A 17,506-nucleotide genomic window follows, 5' to 3' on the forward strand; every position below is an offset into this window, starting at 1 on the left:
TGAGTTAAGCAGCAAAATCCAGCCATTTTTATCCATCTCAGGCGGCGGCCATTTTGCCACTTGCTGTCGACTGAGGTGGTCTCGGGAAACAACGAATCACAGCTCAGCTTCAGAAAACAGGTGAGCTGTGATTGGTCGTTGTCTGAGCCCTGAGCAGCTGTGATGTCATCTTCAGTCGACAGCAAGTGACAAAATGGCCGCCCGCCTGAGATGGATAAAAATGGCTGGATTTTGCTGCTTAACTCAAATTCCACAAATGTAACAGTTTTGGGGGGGTTGATTTCCCTCTAAAAGAACTCTTTCTACCTGCAAACTCTTGTTGGCACGTATGTGAGTGAAAGCAAGAGGAAAAGGTGAGTCACATCAATTGTTTGTGTTAGCATGCTAGCACTTAGCTGTAGCTTGTAGCCTCTAATCACCGACAACAGAGCCAAGGACCAATATCGCTACTCTGCATGTTCTAGTACATTCTGAAAAGTGGAAATTCGAGTCGCGTTCTCTGTCGAATTTTGGTCAAATCAAAGCTCGCATTCAACTAAACTCTCGCCCCACCCGATCCTCTGACACCTGAATTGCGGCTTGTATAACTTGTCAAACTTTTGTCTTCCTGTTGCTGGCAAACATTGACAAGGCTGAACTTGGCACGTGGCTAATATAAGGTCAAAGGACACGCACACGCACACGCACAGCGTGCTTAGTCATTCTCTCAGCGGCGACGATGATGCAAGTCAGCCACAAATGGAGGCAAGGCGCCTGAAGCAACCTCATTGTCACAAGGTTCAACCTTAGGATGGCAGCGTAGCAGGTTAGCCATCGTTTCCAAAGGCTGACACACCAAAAACTAAATACAATTTTAAAAAAAAGGAAGTTGTGCGGGATTCAACTGTAGAAATAGAAGAGGTTGTCATCAAGTCATATGAGCAAGCTAGCTCGGAGGCTAACCAGAGTTCCTGAAATGAGTTAACGAAAAAAAAAAATAGAAAAGAGATTTATTAGTGAAATTGCTTTAAACATATGCTAATATGAAATGGCTGTTTGAAGACATAGTTATGATGTTAGCATGCGCTCGATGCTAAAATATGATACTGAGATTTACGACCGAGAGGCTCAATTGCCCCTAAAATAAGACAAATGAATGACATTTAATGCGTTCGCATTTAAACCACAAACGTAACTAACATCAAACATTTGTTCGTTCTCTTTTACACTTTTATGATGTCAGCATGCGTTAGCTACGAAGCTCAAATGTGTTTCCAATAAGGTTTATTACCAACATTAACTTACTTTAAAAGACGCTTAATAAATCACATTTATTTTTACGTTTCAAGCACAAACGTTTCTACTAACTTGAAACATTTGTCACGGCTTGACGGCATTAAAAAAAAATGTTTTTAGCATGCGCTAACTATGATGCTAAAACATACTTCATGGATGCGTTATAACTGAAAGAATCAAAATAATTAATGTTGTAAATAAAGTTAAATTACATGAAGCTAAACATTTCAACTAACACGAAACACTTGTAGAAGACACACTTTACTTTCCTGAGGTTAGTGTGCGCTAGCTAGGATGCTAAATACACTTTCAAGATTTATCACTGCGCTCAAGTAAACATAATAAATGACATTGAATTTACATTTGACACACAACAACTTTAATTCAACATTTGTTTGTTGTTACTTGAGCACGCCGCACGTTTAGCACGTGCTAGCTATAATGCTAAAACATGCTCTTGGAGGCTTTTGGACAAAACTTTCAAAAATAAGTGTTGTGGTATTGTCATACTGTGTTTAATAACAGAAACTGTTGAGTTAACAATAAAAGCACCTAAAGTAACTTTCTGCCAAGGTTCTGTTGACCTTTTGGCTGCGCTAACTTCCTTATTTTTTTTGACGTCTGCAAGAAGAAGATGATGACGATGGTGCAAAGAGGAAGTGTCACTGCAACGTGACCGAGGTCAAATTAAGATACGTTCATCAAAATTATTATTATTTTTTTTAAATAATTTATCTTTACCTTAATTGTGACACAACTATCTAATGTTAATGTACTTTTATTGAAAATACGAATTTATAAATAGGTGTTACGTATCCTTCCTCGCATCAATCTAGTATTTGGAAGGTTTTATTAAAATAATCACATACATTTTATAAATGGATGTAAAGCTTGTATCCAATCTTGATGTTTTATGATTAAAAACGGTAAGGTTTTATGAATAATTTTGATTTTGTATCAGCTGGAAAATAAATGATGTCGTAATTGCCATAAAATGAAACTAATACAAGGTCTTCAAATTTTTATTTAGGCAATAAAATACAAATAAAATCCAGATATCCAATCAAAATTATTTGCAGATTTAAAAAATAAAATCAGAATTTTTCAGGGAAATTCACTCAGGAGCGCTGTTATTTTCATATTCCAGTCTTTGGCGACCTCAAGCGGTTTAAATGTAAATTAATTACATGTAAAATAGCTTTATTAACATTTCTACGATCTTATTTTGTGAAAAAGTAGAAAATGTAGATTAACTAGTTTTATTTGTTGACTCTTCATGTATCCAGGTAAAATCATTAAAAACAGAATCTTTTTGCAATGCTAACCTGGCAGCAGACAACTAATAAAAGGTCTTCGAAATTATATTTAGACAAAAATACAAATAAAGTCCAGATATCCAATCAAAATTAATTGCAGATTTTAGAAAAGAAAAATCTAATCTGAACTTTTCCCTAGGGAAATTCACCATGAGTGCTGTAATTTTCATATTTCCGTCTTTGGCGACCTCTTGCGGTTTAAATGTAAATTACATGTAAAATCACAAAAATTACGTTTGCTCAGTAGACCAGCGATTATATATTGTTTTTTTCAGTATTGTTTTATGAAAAAAGGATTTAAATATCCGTATTCGTCTGTCGGCTTTAAAATTCAAAAGCTTAACCAAAACGACTCAAAGAACATGCTGAAATACAAACTTTTATTTACATGGGTTTTATTTTTCTACATATCCAGCCGAGGCCACGGCGTCCTGCACGTCTCGTCGGACCAACAGCCGCTCCCCGCTGCACTGGGCGGAGTTTGGCGAGGGAGGCGGGGTTTCTTCCGATTGGTTGCTGCCAAACACTTCCTGGTGCACCGCCAACGACGCCTGACTGGTCTTCATGCTGATCAACTCCAGTAAGCCTTCGGCCTGATTCTGAAGCGTGCGGATGGACTGAAAGAAACAACACGCACACACACACACATTGTTTGGATGTGTGTGCGTGCATGTTGTCTGTGTGTGTGTGTGTGTGATATCATACCTTGATGGCTTGCATGGTGTGTTCTGTCAGTCCAGATGGCCGATGTGGCAGGATCTCTGATCACAGAACACAAGTAGGTTGTTTTGTTGTGTAGTGTGTGCGAGTGTGTGTGTATGTTACCTGTCAGAGTGTCTGTGAGCTTCTGCTGAGGTTTGACTGCTTTTCCTTTTAAATCCTAAAAAAAAAAAAAAAAAAAAAAAAAAAAAAGAGGCAACGCCAGTCATTTGAAGCGAAGGTATGAAGCAGGTCACATCTCCCCGGGAGGGAGGAAGTGCAGGTGACACCCACCGCAAGTTGCCTCTCCATTTTGAGGGCATGTACGGCCGAGCGCAGGATTTGCGGGGGGAGCGTGCGTCGCTTCTGCGTCATCCCCACGATGGCGCCGTCCAGCTCGTCCTCCAGCTCGGCCAGCTTGTCCACATCTGAGACAGAAAGATCGTTTAGTGCGCCCGAAAGGCAATGGTGCACATATTGGCGGTTGTTCACCGTCGTCGTCGTCGTCGTCGTCGTCGTCTGGAGCGTCGTCCCACGTCTGTCCATTCACCAACACGCTGGCTTGAACGGCATCCTCAAAATCCTGCACACAAAATGACACATTAAATGAAGCTGAAAACTTTTCATGTCGTATTCAATTGACTGCTTTGTTTTATTACATTTTATTTTAATTTGAGTATGTGGGCATTATTTGCTTTCCTCTATACCGTCTATTGTCATTCGGACTGTTGTCAATAAAGTTGCGTTGGTTTGAGTACCGTTCGTTGACGCCCGTCATTCAACAGGCTGTCTCGTCAACATCCGGGTATTTACAGTTAACTCTTTTCCTGCATCCAACGCTTCCACACGTAAGTCATTAAAAGTTTCTTTTCGTTGCCTTGCCTACTGCAAGTCACGTAGTTTGGAGCGAAAACTGACGTCGTTTTTGCGAGCCACGCGCGTCCTAAAACTCACCGCCAGCAGCTGCTCAAGTAAACGTTGCTTGGTATCTTCCGGAATTTCCGTTTGTTCGTCCAGCGCGTCGTTTAAAATAGCTTTGTACTGATTTATCTGTCCGATAACTTGTTTTTTGGACGTCACCCGCACTCGGAAGTCTTCGTTTGTCTCGGATCGATTTTGCGCGTCCATTTTTGCCGCCGTGTTTTGTTTTGAACGGCGGACTTCCGGGGTTGTGTCGCATTGAAGGTTCCGTGTAGGAACGTTGTACAGACTTGTACTTTTTCCGCGCATCAAAAAATAAAAAATAAATATATATATATATTATTATTATTATTATTATTATTATTGTGAAGTCTAACGAATACAGCAAAACACCAAGACAAAGCGCGGTCCTATTCGCATTACCAAGTCTTCTGCTCCTCACAGACTTGAGTATTCAAGTATGAACTTGATAATAAACTAGGAAACATTTCTCCAAAAAGAGGCTTCAAATACAGTACAGTAATTGTTTAATGCCGTTCCCAGTTTAACTTTACTGTCAAACAAACTACACATAAAAACAAAGAATTACATCTTGTGTTTATAAAACAACCACATAACGTTGTTTTAAGTCTGCTGGCATAATGTCAACGCATAATGAGAAAGAAACACAACTGAAGTTTATTTTTAGAGCTCTTAAAAAAATAAAAACAATGCTGCATATAAAGTAGCATACATGGTGGAGTAAAAATCATCAGACTGTCAAAAAATACCATTCTGTTAAGATGGAATCCGGGGGCAGCAAATACAATGAAAACTGCAGGGGCCCAAAATTGAACCCTGTGGAACATCACCATATGACATAGTGTTTAATTCTTTACATCCTATTTTGTTATGTAGCAATATGTTTTTGTAAACAGAGTACTATATTCTTTCTTCAATAACACATGGCAAAAAAATGTTATTATTTTTGGGTGGGTGGCTGGAACAGATTAACTGCATTCCCATTCATTTGAATGGGCAAAATTGATTTGAGATACGAGTTGTTTGTATTTGAGTGAGCATCTCAAGTGTTTGAGGAATGCTTGCTTCTTGGAATTGTTATGACAGTGACATTTCTGCTTTTGTTGCGACAGGGACAAAAGAGGAATTAAAATGTCGGAGATGAGCACCTGCATTCAGTTGAAGGGTTGAATGTTGTAATTGTATGCGTGAGGCCCTGGTAAGGTGTGTTTACTTTTCATCTAGGTTGTCTTTCATCTAACATGAAACGCCTCATCGTGAGAACTGCACTTATTTAGAATTACAGATACTCGGGTTAAAATTTGAAGTTTTGGTTTGACTGAATTTAAAAATCCCGTTTTGATAAGTGAAAAAAAAAAACATATATTTTTTAAAACAACAGCCAGCTCGTTTTTGCTCAAAACAGCTTGTTCTCAGTTTTGCTAACATGTTCTCATTACTGCAAATTAAATCAGGAGTTTTGACCGTATCCATGTTTTTGTCTGCATTATACCGCCCCCATGTGGGCACGGTGTGCACACCAGCATTCACGTCTCAAATCAACTTTGGAATTTGGAAAGATAATGAATCAGCTCCAGCGTGTGTGTTTTAATAAGCAAAATAGCACTCAATATTGTACTTTATAAAATCGTATAGCCTACCAATAGTAATAACATAATTAAATAGGTATAGGCGCCAATATCGGGCATTTTGACAAATATTGGTATTGGCCTTTTTTTCGGACGGCAGATAAAAAGTAACTCTAAAAGATTTTTATTACTATTTATTTAAATTTTCAGTTAACTTTATAAAATATTCTGCTGATCCAGGGAACATTCAGAACATTTTGTTCTGTTCGACATTAAAACAAAGAAATGTGAAAGTTTAAGATTTCAGGTATTTTTTAATTTTGGGGAAAAAATCAACGAGAAAGATATAGTATCTACTTGTTTAAGTTTCCATTTTACTTTTTAAGATTTACTGATAACCTTGGGAGCCCCCAAAACATTTCATGTATAAATTTAAAATGAATTCTATTGTCTGTTTTAAAAAAAAATCTACATTTGGAAAATTCTGAAAAATTGTTCAATAAACAGCCTTCAAGACATTACAACAAAGTCAAGATTGGCATTTGTATTTTAAAAATTTTTACGCCAATTTTATTTCCCCCTTTTTACTAAAAATGAATATCGGCTTCAAATATTGGTTGTCGGCCTTCCTGGCAATTAATAATCGGTATCGGCCCTGAAAAAATAATATCGGTCTATCGCTATAATTAAACAAGCAAAGAATTCAAACGTTTTGAGCGTCATGATGATTTCATTGCAGTTGCTTCTGGTGTGACGTGGCCACCGGGGGGCAGTATAGAATCATCATGCAGACACAAACAAAGATGACTTTTACAACTACTGCAAGTGACCCAAAGTTATCCCAGTACTTCTGACCAATGAGCATTTTTAACTAAATTACCCTCTTACTACTTTTATTATATAAATAGCATCATTATGTGTCACATTGCTTCAGTTTAACATAGGGTAGAGATGATTTGATTAATTGGAGTTTAACATGGCTGTAAAAATGTAATGTAAAAATCTAATCACATTTGTGGGAAAAACATTTTTTAAATGTTATTGTAAGGTCCAGTCCTAGATTTAAAAAAATAATAATTACACCCGCACATAGCAAACAACACCATATCAGTCATGGGGCTTGGGGCAGAGTAATCAGATTACTGTTGTAAAAGTTATGATGGTAGTCTTTCTGACGCATTATAGTGCATATAGAGCCACGGGAGGAATGCGGCTTAGTGTGATGTTGTTGTAAAGGATCAGCGTGGCGGCGGCGTGTGAACGGGGGGGGGGGGGAACGAACGCTGCCACGCTGAGGAAAGTTTGTGTGCCAGAGGTCAGTCAGCGTGCGGCGTTCCGATGCGGAGAGTCGCCGGTGCTCCACGGCGGCTGCGAATCATCTGGAGGAGAGACCAAGTGGTTAAAAATCCAGTAAGAAAAATCTGAATCTGAAGAGATTTAGTGTCGGGGGAGCAAAGTATGAATTTTGGAGAAAAAAAACTCAGCAAACAGGTGTATGGCGTTTTCACAACAACAACTGGAATAATAGCACATTTTGAATTGTATATTGCCTCAGGAACTTCTTTTGTGTTTGGACCTCGTTTAGTTACAGTTTGGCGACGTTATCGCCACAAAAATGTCATTTTTGATTGAGATTTTTTGCCTTTTGTGACCTCACTGACCTCACTTTTGTGTTTCTCAGGGAATGACAAGGTGACACTCAGAGCTCTCTTCAAAATGGCGTCTCTGAGGGGGGCGGGCGGGCGGCGGATGCCCCCTGCCTGGCATCCCCCGTTGCGGCCCGCCCGTCATGGCGGCCAAGAGCGCCGGGCTGGACCGCAGGTGCGCTCGATAATGTTTCCTCTGGACTCGTTCCCAGGCGCAGCGGGCGTCCGACTCCACCCGGCACCACGTCTCCCGCCGCCCGTCCACGTCCTGGAGCGCCTCCGCCATGTTGCGCGTGTTTATTTGGGAAAGCTGCCGGCCCAGATGGCGTGTAAGTGCAATGGGGACGCTGGGGTTGCCGTGGCGACGGGAAACTTGAGGAGCCACGCTCCAAAGATCTTGCGTTGGGAACGACTGGCCACTCTGCTCTACTTGAAGTAGGTGTTCTATCTATTTGTCTATTTTATTCATCAAATTCATTAATGAATCTAAAAAAATGATCACCGGATAAATTGATTATTAAAATAATCATTACTTGCAGCTACACTACTCTAAAATAAAACTAAAAAAAAAGGGTCATTTCACAAAACGGTTTGAAGAAGCTTCCAAAGAAAGGAAAAAAACAAAGCAAATTAATTGAATTCGATTTTGAGTGAATGGGCAAAACAAAAATCCATTGAAATCAGATTTTGCTCCTGGACACGAAACCTTCTGAATGTTGTCGTTTGTGAAGACTTGCGTGTTCCTGTCATGCGCCACGCCGCCAAGCTCCCAAGGCCTCGTCGGCGATCTCAAAGGATTCTCGTCACATGAGCCAGTCGGGAGGCTTTTCTCGGTCGAGATGCAGATTAGGATTAGTGCATTACAGCTAAATGATGTATACACTGACTGGCCACTTTATTAGGTAGACTACACAACAGGGCTGGGGGGGGGGGGGGTCGTATAGTCTGTGTGAAAAAATGATCACCTCAGAATCCTGCAGGATAATAAAAAATATCAAATTGACTGCAAAAATGACACTGACATTGCGATGGATGAATGTATTGTGATAGGCCTATATTTAAATTACACAATATATTAACAAAGGAAGAATTGAATGTCACTGAGGCGTGTGTGGCCTTTCAGAGCATTTAGTTTAAAAAACTCCACGTTCTAACTCAGCAATTTTATGTACTGAAAGCCCAAGAGCTCATTAGAGCTGCACCATAACACAAAAATATGCAGCATCCAATACTTTGAGATTTGAGATTCATTTTCTTCTACTTTTCTTCTCTGTTGTTGTATTTTTTTGTTCATACTTTGTTTTTCATAATTTTTATACTTATCTGCCTTCCTGTTAATTTTTGTGTGCAATTTTATGGACATATGGTCATTTTCTGCTTCTCTTCTTCCTTTTTTGGTCATTTTATGGGTATTTCCTTTTTCTTTTCTTTTTTACATTATTTGACTTTTTTTGCCAGCAATTTTCTGACATTTTTGGCAATTTTATGGACATTTTACTGTCCTTTGCGAGATTTCTTTTGTTTTGGGACATTTGACTTTTTTGTTGTTGTTTGCAATTCCAAAAATATTTAATGCAAATTTTCTGCCTTTTTTTTTGTTTTTGGACCTTTTAGGTGACCTTTTTGAACATTTTCTTTTCTGCTTTTTTCTTCTTCTCAATTCTCTGACATTTAAGGCAATTTCATGGTCATTTTATGGTAAGTTTCTGCTTTTTCTTTTGGGACATTTTATGGACGCTTTTTTAAATGTATTTACTTTTTCATACATATCGTCTCTTTTTGATTATTTTTTAAATAATATTTATTTATTCTTTGTATTTGCCTAAGTCATTAATTAATTTGAAGAATATTTATATTTAATATGTAAAAAAAAAAAAAAAATTATACTTTTTTTTTTTTTTGCGCTCCACAGGAAGCCACAGAGGATGGCTAAAGAGGCGCATGTGTCTCCAAAGCCGCAGGTGCAAGACCCCTCATGCTCTAAATCATGTCCACTTTATTTGATCCATCCTCCATCAAACTGTGCGCGTGCGCGCGCGTCTGCTACGCATCGTTGGGTGACTCGTAAGCCAAGCTCTCCTATTGGCTGAGGCGGCGTGGGGCCATCCTCCTCCAATAACAAAGGATAAAGGCGCACCTCCTCTACCGGGAACTTGTGTCTGCTCACTCGCGGGACCGCCGTGACGAGGAAAGCATGTCCCTTCCTCTTCGTCTCCTTCCGGCGCACTAGAACGAAAGCAAAAAAAAGAACGAAAGTGAGCTCGTGCGATGGTGGCGGCGGAACTGGTGCAGGAGCATGTTCGCGCGGATGCCGCCTCGCCACCCGACCGCATCACCGAGCTGGAGGAGGGGGCGCTCGAACCGAGCCCCGGATCCGGCGGCGCCGGGGACGCGGCGGAGGAGGCTGCGGACGAACGCGACGCGATGCTGCCCGACGGAGAAATTCAGCCGATGAAGAAGAAGGAGGAAGATGAGAATGATGACGAGGAAGCGGAAGTCGGGCGCGCCGAGACCAAACTGTACTGGCACAGGTTCGCGGTTCTGGCCGTGTTCAGCCTGTACTCGCTGGTTAACGCCTTCCAGTGGATCCAGTACGGCATCGTGGCCAACGTGTTCACGCACTTCTACCGCGTGAGCAACGAGAAGGTGGACTGGCTGTCCATCGTCTACATGCTGGCCTACGTGCCGCTCATCTTCCCGGCCACTTGGCTCCTGGACCGGCGCGGCTTGCGTCTGACGGCGCTGCTGGGCTCCGGCCTCAACTGCGCCGGCGCGTGGCTCAAGTGCGCCAGCGTGGGCCGCGACCTTTACCCCGTCACCATGGTGGCGCAGGTGGTGTGCTCCGTGGCGCAGATCTTCATCCTCGGCCTGCCCTCGCGCGTCGCCTCCGTGTGGTTCGGACCCAAGGAGGTGTCCACCGCCTGCGCCACTGCCGTGCTGGGCAACCAGGTGAGCGACGGGCGCATGCGCAGCCGCACGTGGCTGGTATCCAGAGGGACGACTCCTTTTTATATACTTTTTTTTTTCCCCCTTCCTATTTTTTATTTTATTTAAGTTTTCCATACTTTTCTGTGGTGAAGTTGCCAAACTATTTTTATTTTCACTTTACAGCAAGTTTCAGAAAAATACAAACTTGGGGTGTCTTGCTCAAAGGTTCATGTCAGGTAGTGTCTTGGCATGTTAACGGCTTATCTGTGTGACTGTCACATAAACATTGCCTGCGTGTGTGTGTGTGTGTGTGTTCCACAGTTGGGCGTGGCCATCGGTTTCCTGTTGCCTCCCGTGCTGGTTCCCAACACGCCTGACGACGTGGAGCTAACGGCGCACAACATTAGCGTCATGTTCTATGGCACTGCTGCCGTCTCCACCGCCCTTTTTGTTCTCACCGTCATTGGTACACACACACACACACACACACACACACACACACACACCTTGGTGGGAAGTAGCCAAGTCGATTTTCTTTCCTGGTGGCTCTACTCAAGTATTTATACTTTTACTTTTATCAAAGTATTTTTTTCCCTTCCAAGTATCTGCATGTGTAAGTCATGTGTCATTATTAGGTCATGTCCTACTTTCGGCTTGTGTTTATATTACATGAAAATATAAGATGGGAACTTGCTGTTCCGGTTTTCCAGCCTTAACAGTCAAAATGTGAGAACAGCTTTCAAATGCTGGTATTGTACTATGCTCCGTGTGTGACTATTACGTTGTACTAAAAACACAAAAGTGTGTATGTGAAATCCTATTATATATTTTATCTACTAACTAAGCACAATGTATGACATCAGCACATCCGGCTTGCCGTTATTTGCGCTTGGAACATTTTTTTTATTTTTATTAAACAAGTCAAAAGCTAACCAATGTCACATGTTTACAGAAGCATAGTCCGCTAGTGGTTAGCATGCCTGCCTCACAGTTCTCGGTTCTGGGTTTGAATCCGAGCTCTGACCTTCCAGCGTGTAGTTTGCTTGTCTGGGGGCGTTTTCTTCATCGAACATTACAAAAACAATAATTGAAGGCAAACTAATTACTTAATAATTATATTTAAAAAAAAATAATTAAATACATGAAAAATGAATAATTGTGTTTGTACATCCAAAATACGATTGTGTTCTTGTGGCAGTGATGAAGGACCGGCCGCCGCTCCCACCCAGCCTGGCGCAGGCCGTCCTGCCCGAAGGCCCGCCCCCGGACTACTCGTACCGCCGCTCCATCGTCAACCTGATGAAGAACAAAGCCTTCATCCTGCTGCTTATCAGCTACGGTGAGCCAAGGCCACGCGTGGGCAGGCAGATCGATTGGATTGATCGATCGATCGATGCACTTTGGTAGCTAGTGGGCAATTGTTGAATTTGTTACAATGCTTTAAGCAATTGATAATTAAATGTGGAACGGCATATATAGACAGACAATATAACAATACTCACAGGCATATATTCTTTATCTTCTGGGAATTTTTTTTCCTTTTTCAATAGCTTATTGAGTCACTTATGGTAGTGGTGAAACTCTTCTACCGGAAGGAGCCACCATGAATTAATCGTTTCATTCTCGACATTCTAAAGATGTCATTACTTTGTTTTTATAAAGAGCAATGTTACAAATAACTATTTCCCTTATTAGAAAAGATGAGTAGATTCTCCCGAGATGCTTGTACACGTGCTAATTTTGTGTTAGCATTTGGGTTGAAAGAATCTTTTTTTTTTTTCTTTTTTTTTTAGGTATAACCACGGGCTCCTTCTACTCGGTGTCGACAATCCTCAACCAGATGATCATGGCGTGCTATGAGGTAGCACATAAATATGACGTCTACCGTATCTCAATGTGTACTGTAAAAACAAGTGCCAAAATACGGAATCTTTTTTTTTGCCATTGTGACCATTCTGATTTCCTGCAAAAATGCTCTCAAAGTTAATATTTGTCGTTTAGGAGTTAGGTTCTCAGTAGTTTATAAAATGAAACAAAAAGCTTTATTTTTTAGCAAAATCAGTGTACTTTTGAATGTCAATTTTATTTGTATAGTGCATTTCATATGGCAAGCGTAAACTCATTGTACTCAAGAAGCAAGATGGCAATACATTTAGAAGCATATTAAATCAAACAATACAACAAGCAAGCAAAGAAATTTCAAGCTTGTGAGAAGAATGTTTTAATTCTCAGTGAACTTCGAAAACCAGTTTGTCTTAGTTGGGGGGGTGATTGATTATTACGGTGTCATGGAGCACTACAGAAATCAGTGAATAATCTTCAATACAATAATCCCAATTTCCCACTGACAAAGCCCCGAGCACTGATGGATTTCCTACCGAATTTTAAAAAAAATAATATGAAAATTGGCACCACTACTTGTATCCGTATTCATTGAATCCTCTGAATTTGGTTTATTAGCACCTAATCTAACAAAAGACTGCAGTTTATTACTGTTGAGAAGCTGAAATTCGCAGGGTTTGGACAGTTTTCACTTAACGATTCATTGATTCATTCATCGCGCACACATAGGAACACATTTTTGACACAATTTTATTTTCTGTGTTGGTCAGAACCAAGAGATGAACGCGGGGAGGATCGGGCTGACGTTGGTGGTGGCTGGCATGGTGGGCTCCATCGCGTGCGGTCTGTGGCTGGACCACACCAAGACCTACAAGTGGGTCTCACATGCGCACATTTCATCTGGTGTTTAAGAACCTGCAAAAAAAAAAAAACTTTTAAAATATAAAAATAAATGCCTGATATCTTATGACAATCAGCTTTCCTATTTTGATTTCATCAACAACGAAAAAAGCCAAATTCACTCATTCCCTACTCACTAGTCACTAATAAGTGTCTTTAGTGGACGTTTTTAGGAACTATCCAGGCCCACTCCCAGTGATTGCGGTTTTGTTCGTCTGCGCTGCAGGATGACGACGCTGTTGGTGAACTGCTTGACGTTTGTGAGCATGCTGATCTTCACCTTCACGCTGGACCTCAACAACATCTACGTGGTCTTCTTCACGGGCGGCCTACTCGGGTAAACACCTCCTCATCGCGCAAACTTTCTTTTTCCCACATCCTCGCGTCAACTAAACTCGCGTGCATTGCGGATGGACACAAATATCCACCCGCAATTTTGAATCTAGTTTAGTTCATCTCATATATTTTATTTCTTCACGTTCATGTTTTTATAATGTACGGAAGCGTATTGCATTCACTTGGGGGAAGAAACAACTCCTGTTTTTCTGACGAATTTTTTGGGGGAGCTTTTTTTTTAGTATTTTTTTTCTCTTCATTTTTTTTTTTTTCTGTTTTACTGGAAAAAATATTATGTAAAAAAAATATTCAGAAAAACAGGAGTAAAAATTACTCAAAAAAATGATTTTTTTAAAAATTAAAAACAAAAAACAGGAAAAATATTATTCTGAAAAATAGAGCTGGTGTTCTGTTTTTTGGAGTAATTTTTTTTACCTCTGAACTTCAAGTGACTTGTTGCAGACTCGCTAATAGCGGAAGCGGACACTTTCCCGCATACCTTCATATGCAATAAGATGGTCATGTTTACTTGCTGGCTCTCAATAAAGGAATGAATGTGTATAACTGCATTGTGGTTTGTTCTCTAATCTCTGAGGGAAAACCCTTTTTAAAAAAATATTCAGAAAAACAGAAACAAATATTAAGAAAAACAGAGGAAAAATACTAAAAAAAAAAGGGGGAAAAAATATTAAATAAAAACAAAAAATAAAATAAAAACAGAGCTCCCCCCAAAAATTAGTCAGAAAAACAGGACTTTTTTTTCCAAGTGAATGCAATACGCTTCCGTAATAATGTACAATAATATATAGTGCTGGTTTTTTTCGTACAGTACCACAACGGGGCAAAGTGACCTTAACTTTCTGGATGGAGAAACTCGATGTGAGGGTGGGATTATGCAAATGAGCCAATTTGTGATGTCACAGTAAAGTTTGCTTTTTCACATTTGATGGGCGGGCATACAAAAAAATCACGGGTTGTGTTTTGTAGCTTCTTCATGACGGGATATCTTCCTGTGGGCTTTGAGTTTGGCGTGGAGATCACCTACCCGGAGTCGGAGGGAACGTCGTCCGGACTCCTCAACACCTCGGCGCAGGTTTTTAGTCATGTTTTGTTCAAATAATAAATGCGTATCTCTGCGTGATTAAAAAAAAAAAAAAAAAAGTCTACACACTCAAAATGTCACATTTGGTGCGATTTACTCGGGCTCAATTTTCATGGTGATATGTTGTGTGTGCAGACATTCGGGATCCTTTTCACGTTGATTCAAGGGAAACTGACCACCGATTACGACGACCCGTTGCCAGGAAACATCTTCCTATGCGCGTGGATCTTCTTGGGATTAGTGATCACTGGTACGCTGTGTGTGTGTGTGTGTGTGTGCGTGTGCGTGTATCTGATAAGAATGCCAAGCATCCCTGTGTTGTCATTCCAGGCTTCATCAAGTCCGAACTAAAACGACACAACGTCAACACCGGCAAAGACCGACAAGCGGTAAGCATTCCTTCACGCCTCTTTCATGTGCCGCGCAAAAAAAAGAAAAAGAAATAAAGTCACAATGTCAACTAGAGAGCAGTTTGTGCTCCCTTGTGGAGGCATTCGAAGGGTTCCTCAAGGTTGTCGATATCAAGGACGTATGACATCTTGGTTGCCTGAAGATCTCTGTCATTTGGGGAGAACCTAAGCTAGCTGCTACCAACAAGCTAACCTTAGCCAAAGTGAGCCTGTTGGTTGAAAGTGACCGAAGAGTAATAAGGGCTGCGCAATTATTCACATTTTAATCGTGATCATGATTTTGACAGCCAATGAAATGGTTGTCTGCGATATTTCAATTTCAAATATGGGCTCTGCTACGCCGCTAATCCCGACCAGAATACAGCCAACCACCAGGGGGCGAGCGCAGGTTTGAGGCTTCATGAAGCTGCCTGAATAACAAGCAAGCGAAATGGAACCACTCGTGTTGTCGGGACCTTACTAAGTATTCTTAGAAAATGACTAAGGTACTTTCAGAAAGCTTAAGAGTAAAAAAAAAAAAAGGTGGGGGGGGTGGAGAGCACCCTGGCGCGTGTGTGCCAACATTCCAGTCAGCGCGTATCCCAGGATGCAACCTTAAGATGCCACGATGGACTTTGCGCTTTTGTTTGTCTCCCGCCTGTTGAAGGACTCGTCGACCCCGGAGCGGCCGAGCGGCTCTCGTTTTCCTCTTGAGACAAATGTGGCAACTCGATCGATTTCCGCCAACCAATCAAATGGGCCTCAGGTCACCCGCAAAACGTGTTCATCCGTTTTCCATTGCAGTTACGCTCGCTTGTCTCTCGTTGACTGGCAGGCACGTTCACAGCAAAATCCATTTGAGAGCATTTTTAACGGATCTTTTTAAGGGACGACCAGGTGGCTAATATTTTTGGAACCCTCCCGTTATGTTGCGGGTCAATGAAAGTTGCCGTTTGTTCCTTTCAGCTTCCTACAAAGTGTCCGTCAGAGAAAAATCCCAAGCTGGAAGCTTCTCTCAGCTTTGCCAGGGAAACGTCACTGTAGCCAGGACGTCCCGACGGCCCGCACGACCCCCAGGCGGCCTTGGAATTCTTTTGTGCTTTCTTTCTGGACGCCGGTCGCACCAGTGGACGGTTGGTGAGCGCTGACTTTTGCGTAGTTTACTTGAATGCATCGCTTCCCTCGGTTTTCTGGATGAAGGACGCGCGGCAAAGGTGAGGGAAGCGGACGGACGGAGTTTTGGGACTGGTCCACTTCAGTCTGGTCATTCCAAGCTTGATGCGTTAACATATGCAAAGCCTAAACTCAACTTTATTTATACAGCACATTGACAACAATCTATAACATAAAACAAGAATAAAATGATTATGGCAAGAAAGTCAGCAGAGCTGTTGAAACAGGCTGCTGATTCACAGTCTGCTTTTCTGGAACGATACTAGTACGCTTTTTGTCCTCACTCAATTAAGCGCACTAGTAGAACGAGTACATCTTACAAATTTGGGGAACAATTCAATGAGACTACCTCAATGTCCAACTGGTAGGCAAAAGTGATACTAGTAATGGAGAAAATGTTACCGCTAAGGCAGTCGTTCTACTGGTGCGCTTAATTGTTTTTCTCGTGAAGACAAAGTGGTTACTAGTACGCACAGACTTTAAGCTGGATAGCAAGGATGTTGCAGAAATGCGACGAGAGTTTTTCATACACACAAAGTCGATGTACACATCTACTACGCACAACTTTTTATACTTGACTCGGCGTATGTGTATGTGTGAGAGAGAGAGAGAGAGAAAAGTGGCGATCGCCATCTTGTGGTGACTTAAGGAAAAAATGAACCAAAAAAGTGCAGCGTGATGACGTCGTTGAGCTTGTTTCATTTTTATGGAGTTTTCTTTTTTTAACATTTTTTTTGTACGTTCACGAATAGTTTGGTGTCATTTTTTAATAGAATATGAGCTCCCTAGTATTTTTGCATGTTAATATGCAAAGTTTTATTGTTCTGAAATTTGTAGTTTTATTTATTAGTGAGTTAAACGCAATAAAACGCCACATTTTAGGATTTTTTTTTTTACTTAACATATTTAATTTTGGCATTGAGCGAGTAGGAAGTATTTCTTATTAGGTTTATTTATGATACATATTTGAATGTTTTTTTCTTTTCATGAGAATTTGAAAAGATTTTAAATTGTGTAACACTTCTGACATGTTTCAATCTGTCTGTTACTGACACTGGAATCATAACACTGATATAGTTCATTTAACATATGTGTAAAATTGATCTAAAAAAAAAATCATCGTGTGCATTCCAGCACACACGGCATCCAAGTTACTGACTTAACAAATAACTCATAAATATGTGAACATTCATTTATTAACCACAATGTGAGTGGTGGAAACGGACGGATGATGTTATTCAATTTCAATGTTTCCATGTTGTTGCCTGTCAACTGCTGTGGGGAGTCACTTACGTGCTTCCCAACATTTATTTACCTTTTATTCCAAATGACTACTATTACTATGAAGCATTTGTGTCATTAAACTACGAGCGATTTGATGGTGAATGTC

At 40.8% G+C, this 17,506-nt stretch overlaps 3 protein-coding genes across 6 annotated transcripts; 1 reads left to right on the forward strand and 2 right to left on the reverse strand.

Moving 5' to 3' along the window:
- Window positions 1-193: 193 nt before the first annotated feature.
- On the forward strand, window positions 194-17,502 carry flvcr1 (FLVCR choline and heme transporter 1). Of its 3 annotated transcripts, XM_086061262.1 has the most exons (14): window positions 689-805; window positions 3,007-3,171; window positions 7,659-7,881; window positions 9,359-10,259; window positions 10,371-10,395; window positions 10,696-10,840; window positions 11,573-11,713; window positions 12,168-12,235; window positions 12,987-13,090; window positions 13,343-13,453; window positions 14,440-14,545; window positions 14,690-14,804; window positions 14,885-14,943; window positions 15,910-17,502. In XM_086061262.1, exons 4-14 carry the CDS (start codon window positions 9,715-9,717, stop codon window positions 15,985-15,987), a joined length of 1,497 nt encoding a protein of 498 aa, XP_085917388.1. In that variant the 5' UTR covers window positions 689-805; window positions 3,007-3,171; window positions 7,659-7,881; window positions 9,359-9,714; the 3' UTR covers window positions 15,988-17,502. The 3 variants fall into 3 exon arrangements, with proteins under 3 accessions (XP_085917387.1, XP_085917388.1, XP_085917386.1); XM_086061261.1 differs by lacking the exon at window positions 689-805 and adding an exon at window positions 194-353 and having other exon boundaries at window positions 9,359-10,395; XM_086061260.1 differs by having other exon boundaries at window positions 9,359-10,395.
- Window positions 2,958-4,452, reverse strand: nsl1 (NSL1 component of MIS12 kinetochore complex). Of its 2 annotated transcripts, none has more exons than XM_086061272.1 (6): window positions 4,245-4,452; window positions 3,791-3,873; window positions 3,585-3,717; window positions 3,417-3,471; window positions 3,297-3,352; window positions 2,958-3,208 (listed from the first exon to the last, which is right to left on the reverse strand). In XM_086061272.1, the coding sequence occupies exons 1-6, from the start codon at window positions 4,416-4,418 to the stop codon at window positions 2,987-2,989; spliced, it is 723 nt and encodes a 240-aa protein (XP_085917398.1). In that variant the 5' UTR covers window positions 4,419-4,452; the 3' UTR covers window positions 2,958-2,986. The 2 variants fall into 2 exon arrangements, with proteins under 2 accessions (XP_085917398.1, XP_085917397.1); XM_086061271.1 differs by having other exon boundaries at window positions 3,585-3,718; window positions 3,783-3,873.
- spata45 (spermatogenesis associated 45) lies at window positions 5,172-9,214 on the reverse strand. Its single transcript, XM_086061786.1, has 3 exons — window positions 9,203-9,214; window positions 7,498-7,894; window positions 5,172-7,179 (listed from the first exon to the last, which is right to left on the reverse strand). Exons 1-3 carry the CDS (start codon window positions 9,212-9,214, stop codon window positions 7,121-7,123), a joined length of 468 nt encoding a protein of 155 aa, XP_085917912.1. The 3' UTR covers window positions 5,172-7,120.
- Window positions 17,503-17,506: the final 4 nt, after the last annotated feature.

This window comes from Leptonotus elevatus, chromosome 18 (assembly GCF_054856555.1).
Source record: "Leptonotus elevatus isolate MCC_2025b chromosome 18, RoL_Lele_1.0, whole genome shotgun sequence".
Lineage (NCBI taxonomy): Eukaryota > Metazoa > Chordata > Actinopteri > Syngnathiformes > Syngnathidae > Leptonotus > Leptonotus elevatus.

What these genes read in the sequence shown, in the direction of transcription:
- spata45 (XM_086061786.1), bottom strand. An exon ending in TTTTGAAGAGAGCTCTGAGT is followed by an intron (nt 7,180 to 7,497) that starts GTCACCTTGTCA and finishes TCTCTCCTCCAG; the next exon opens with ATGATTCGCAGCCGCCGTGG.
- flvcr1 (XM_086061261.1), top strand. Translation starts at nt 9,715, where the DNA reads ATGGTGGCGGCGGAACTGGTGCAGGAGCATGTTCGCGCGGATGCCGCC. An exon ending in TGATCATGGCGTGCTATGAG is followed by an intron (nt 12,236 to 12,986) that starts GTAGCACATAAA and finishes TGTGTTGGTCAG; the next exon opens with AACCAAGAGATGAACGCGGG. An exon ending in CTTGGGATTAGTGATCACTG is followed by an intron (nt 14,805 to 14,884) that starts GTACGCTGTGTG and finishes TTGTCATTCCAG; the next exon opens with GCTTCATCAAGTCCGAACTA.
- nsl1 (XM_086061271.1), bottom strand. Translation starts at nt 4,418, where the DNA reads ATGGACGCGCAAAATCGATCCGAGACAAACGAAGACTTCCGAGTGCGG. An exon ending in TACTTGAGCAGCTGCTGGCG is followed by an intron (nt 3,874 to 4,244) that starts GTGAGTTTTAGG and finishes TTTTGTGTGCAG; the next exon opens with GATTTTGAGGATGCCGTTCA. An exon ending in ACACCATGCAAGCCATCAAG is followed by an intron (nt 3,209 to 3,296) that starts GTATGATATCAC and finishes TGTTTCTTTCAG; the next exon opens with TCCATCCGCACGCTTCAGAA.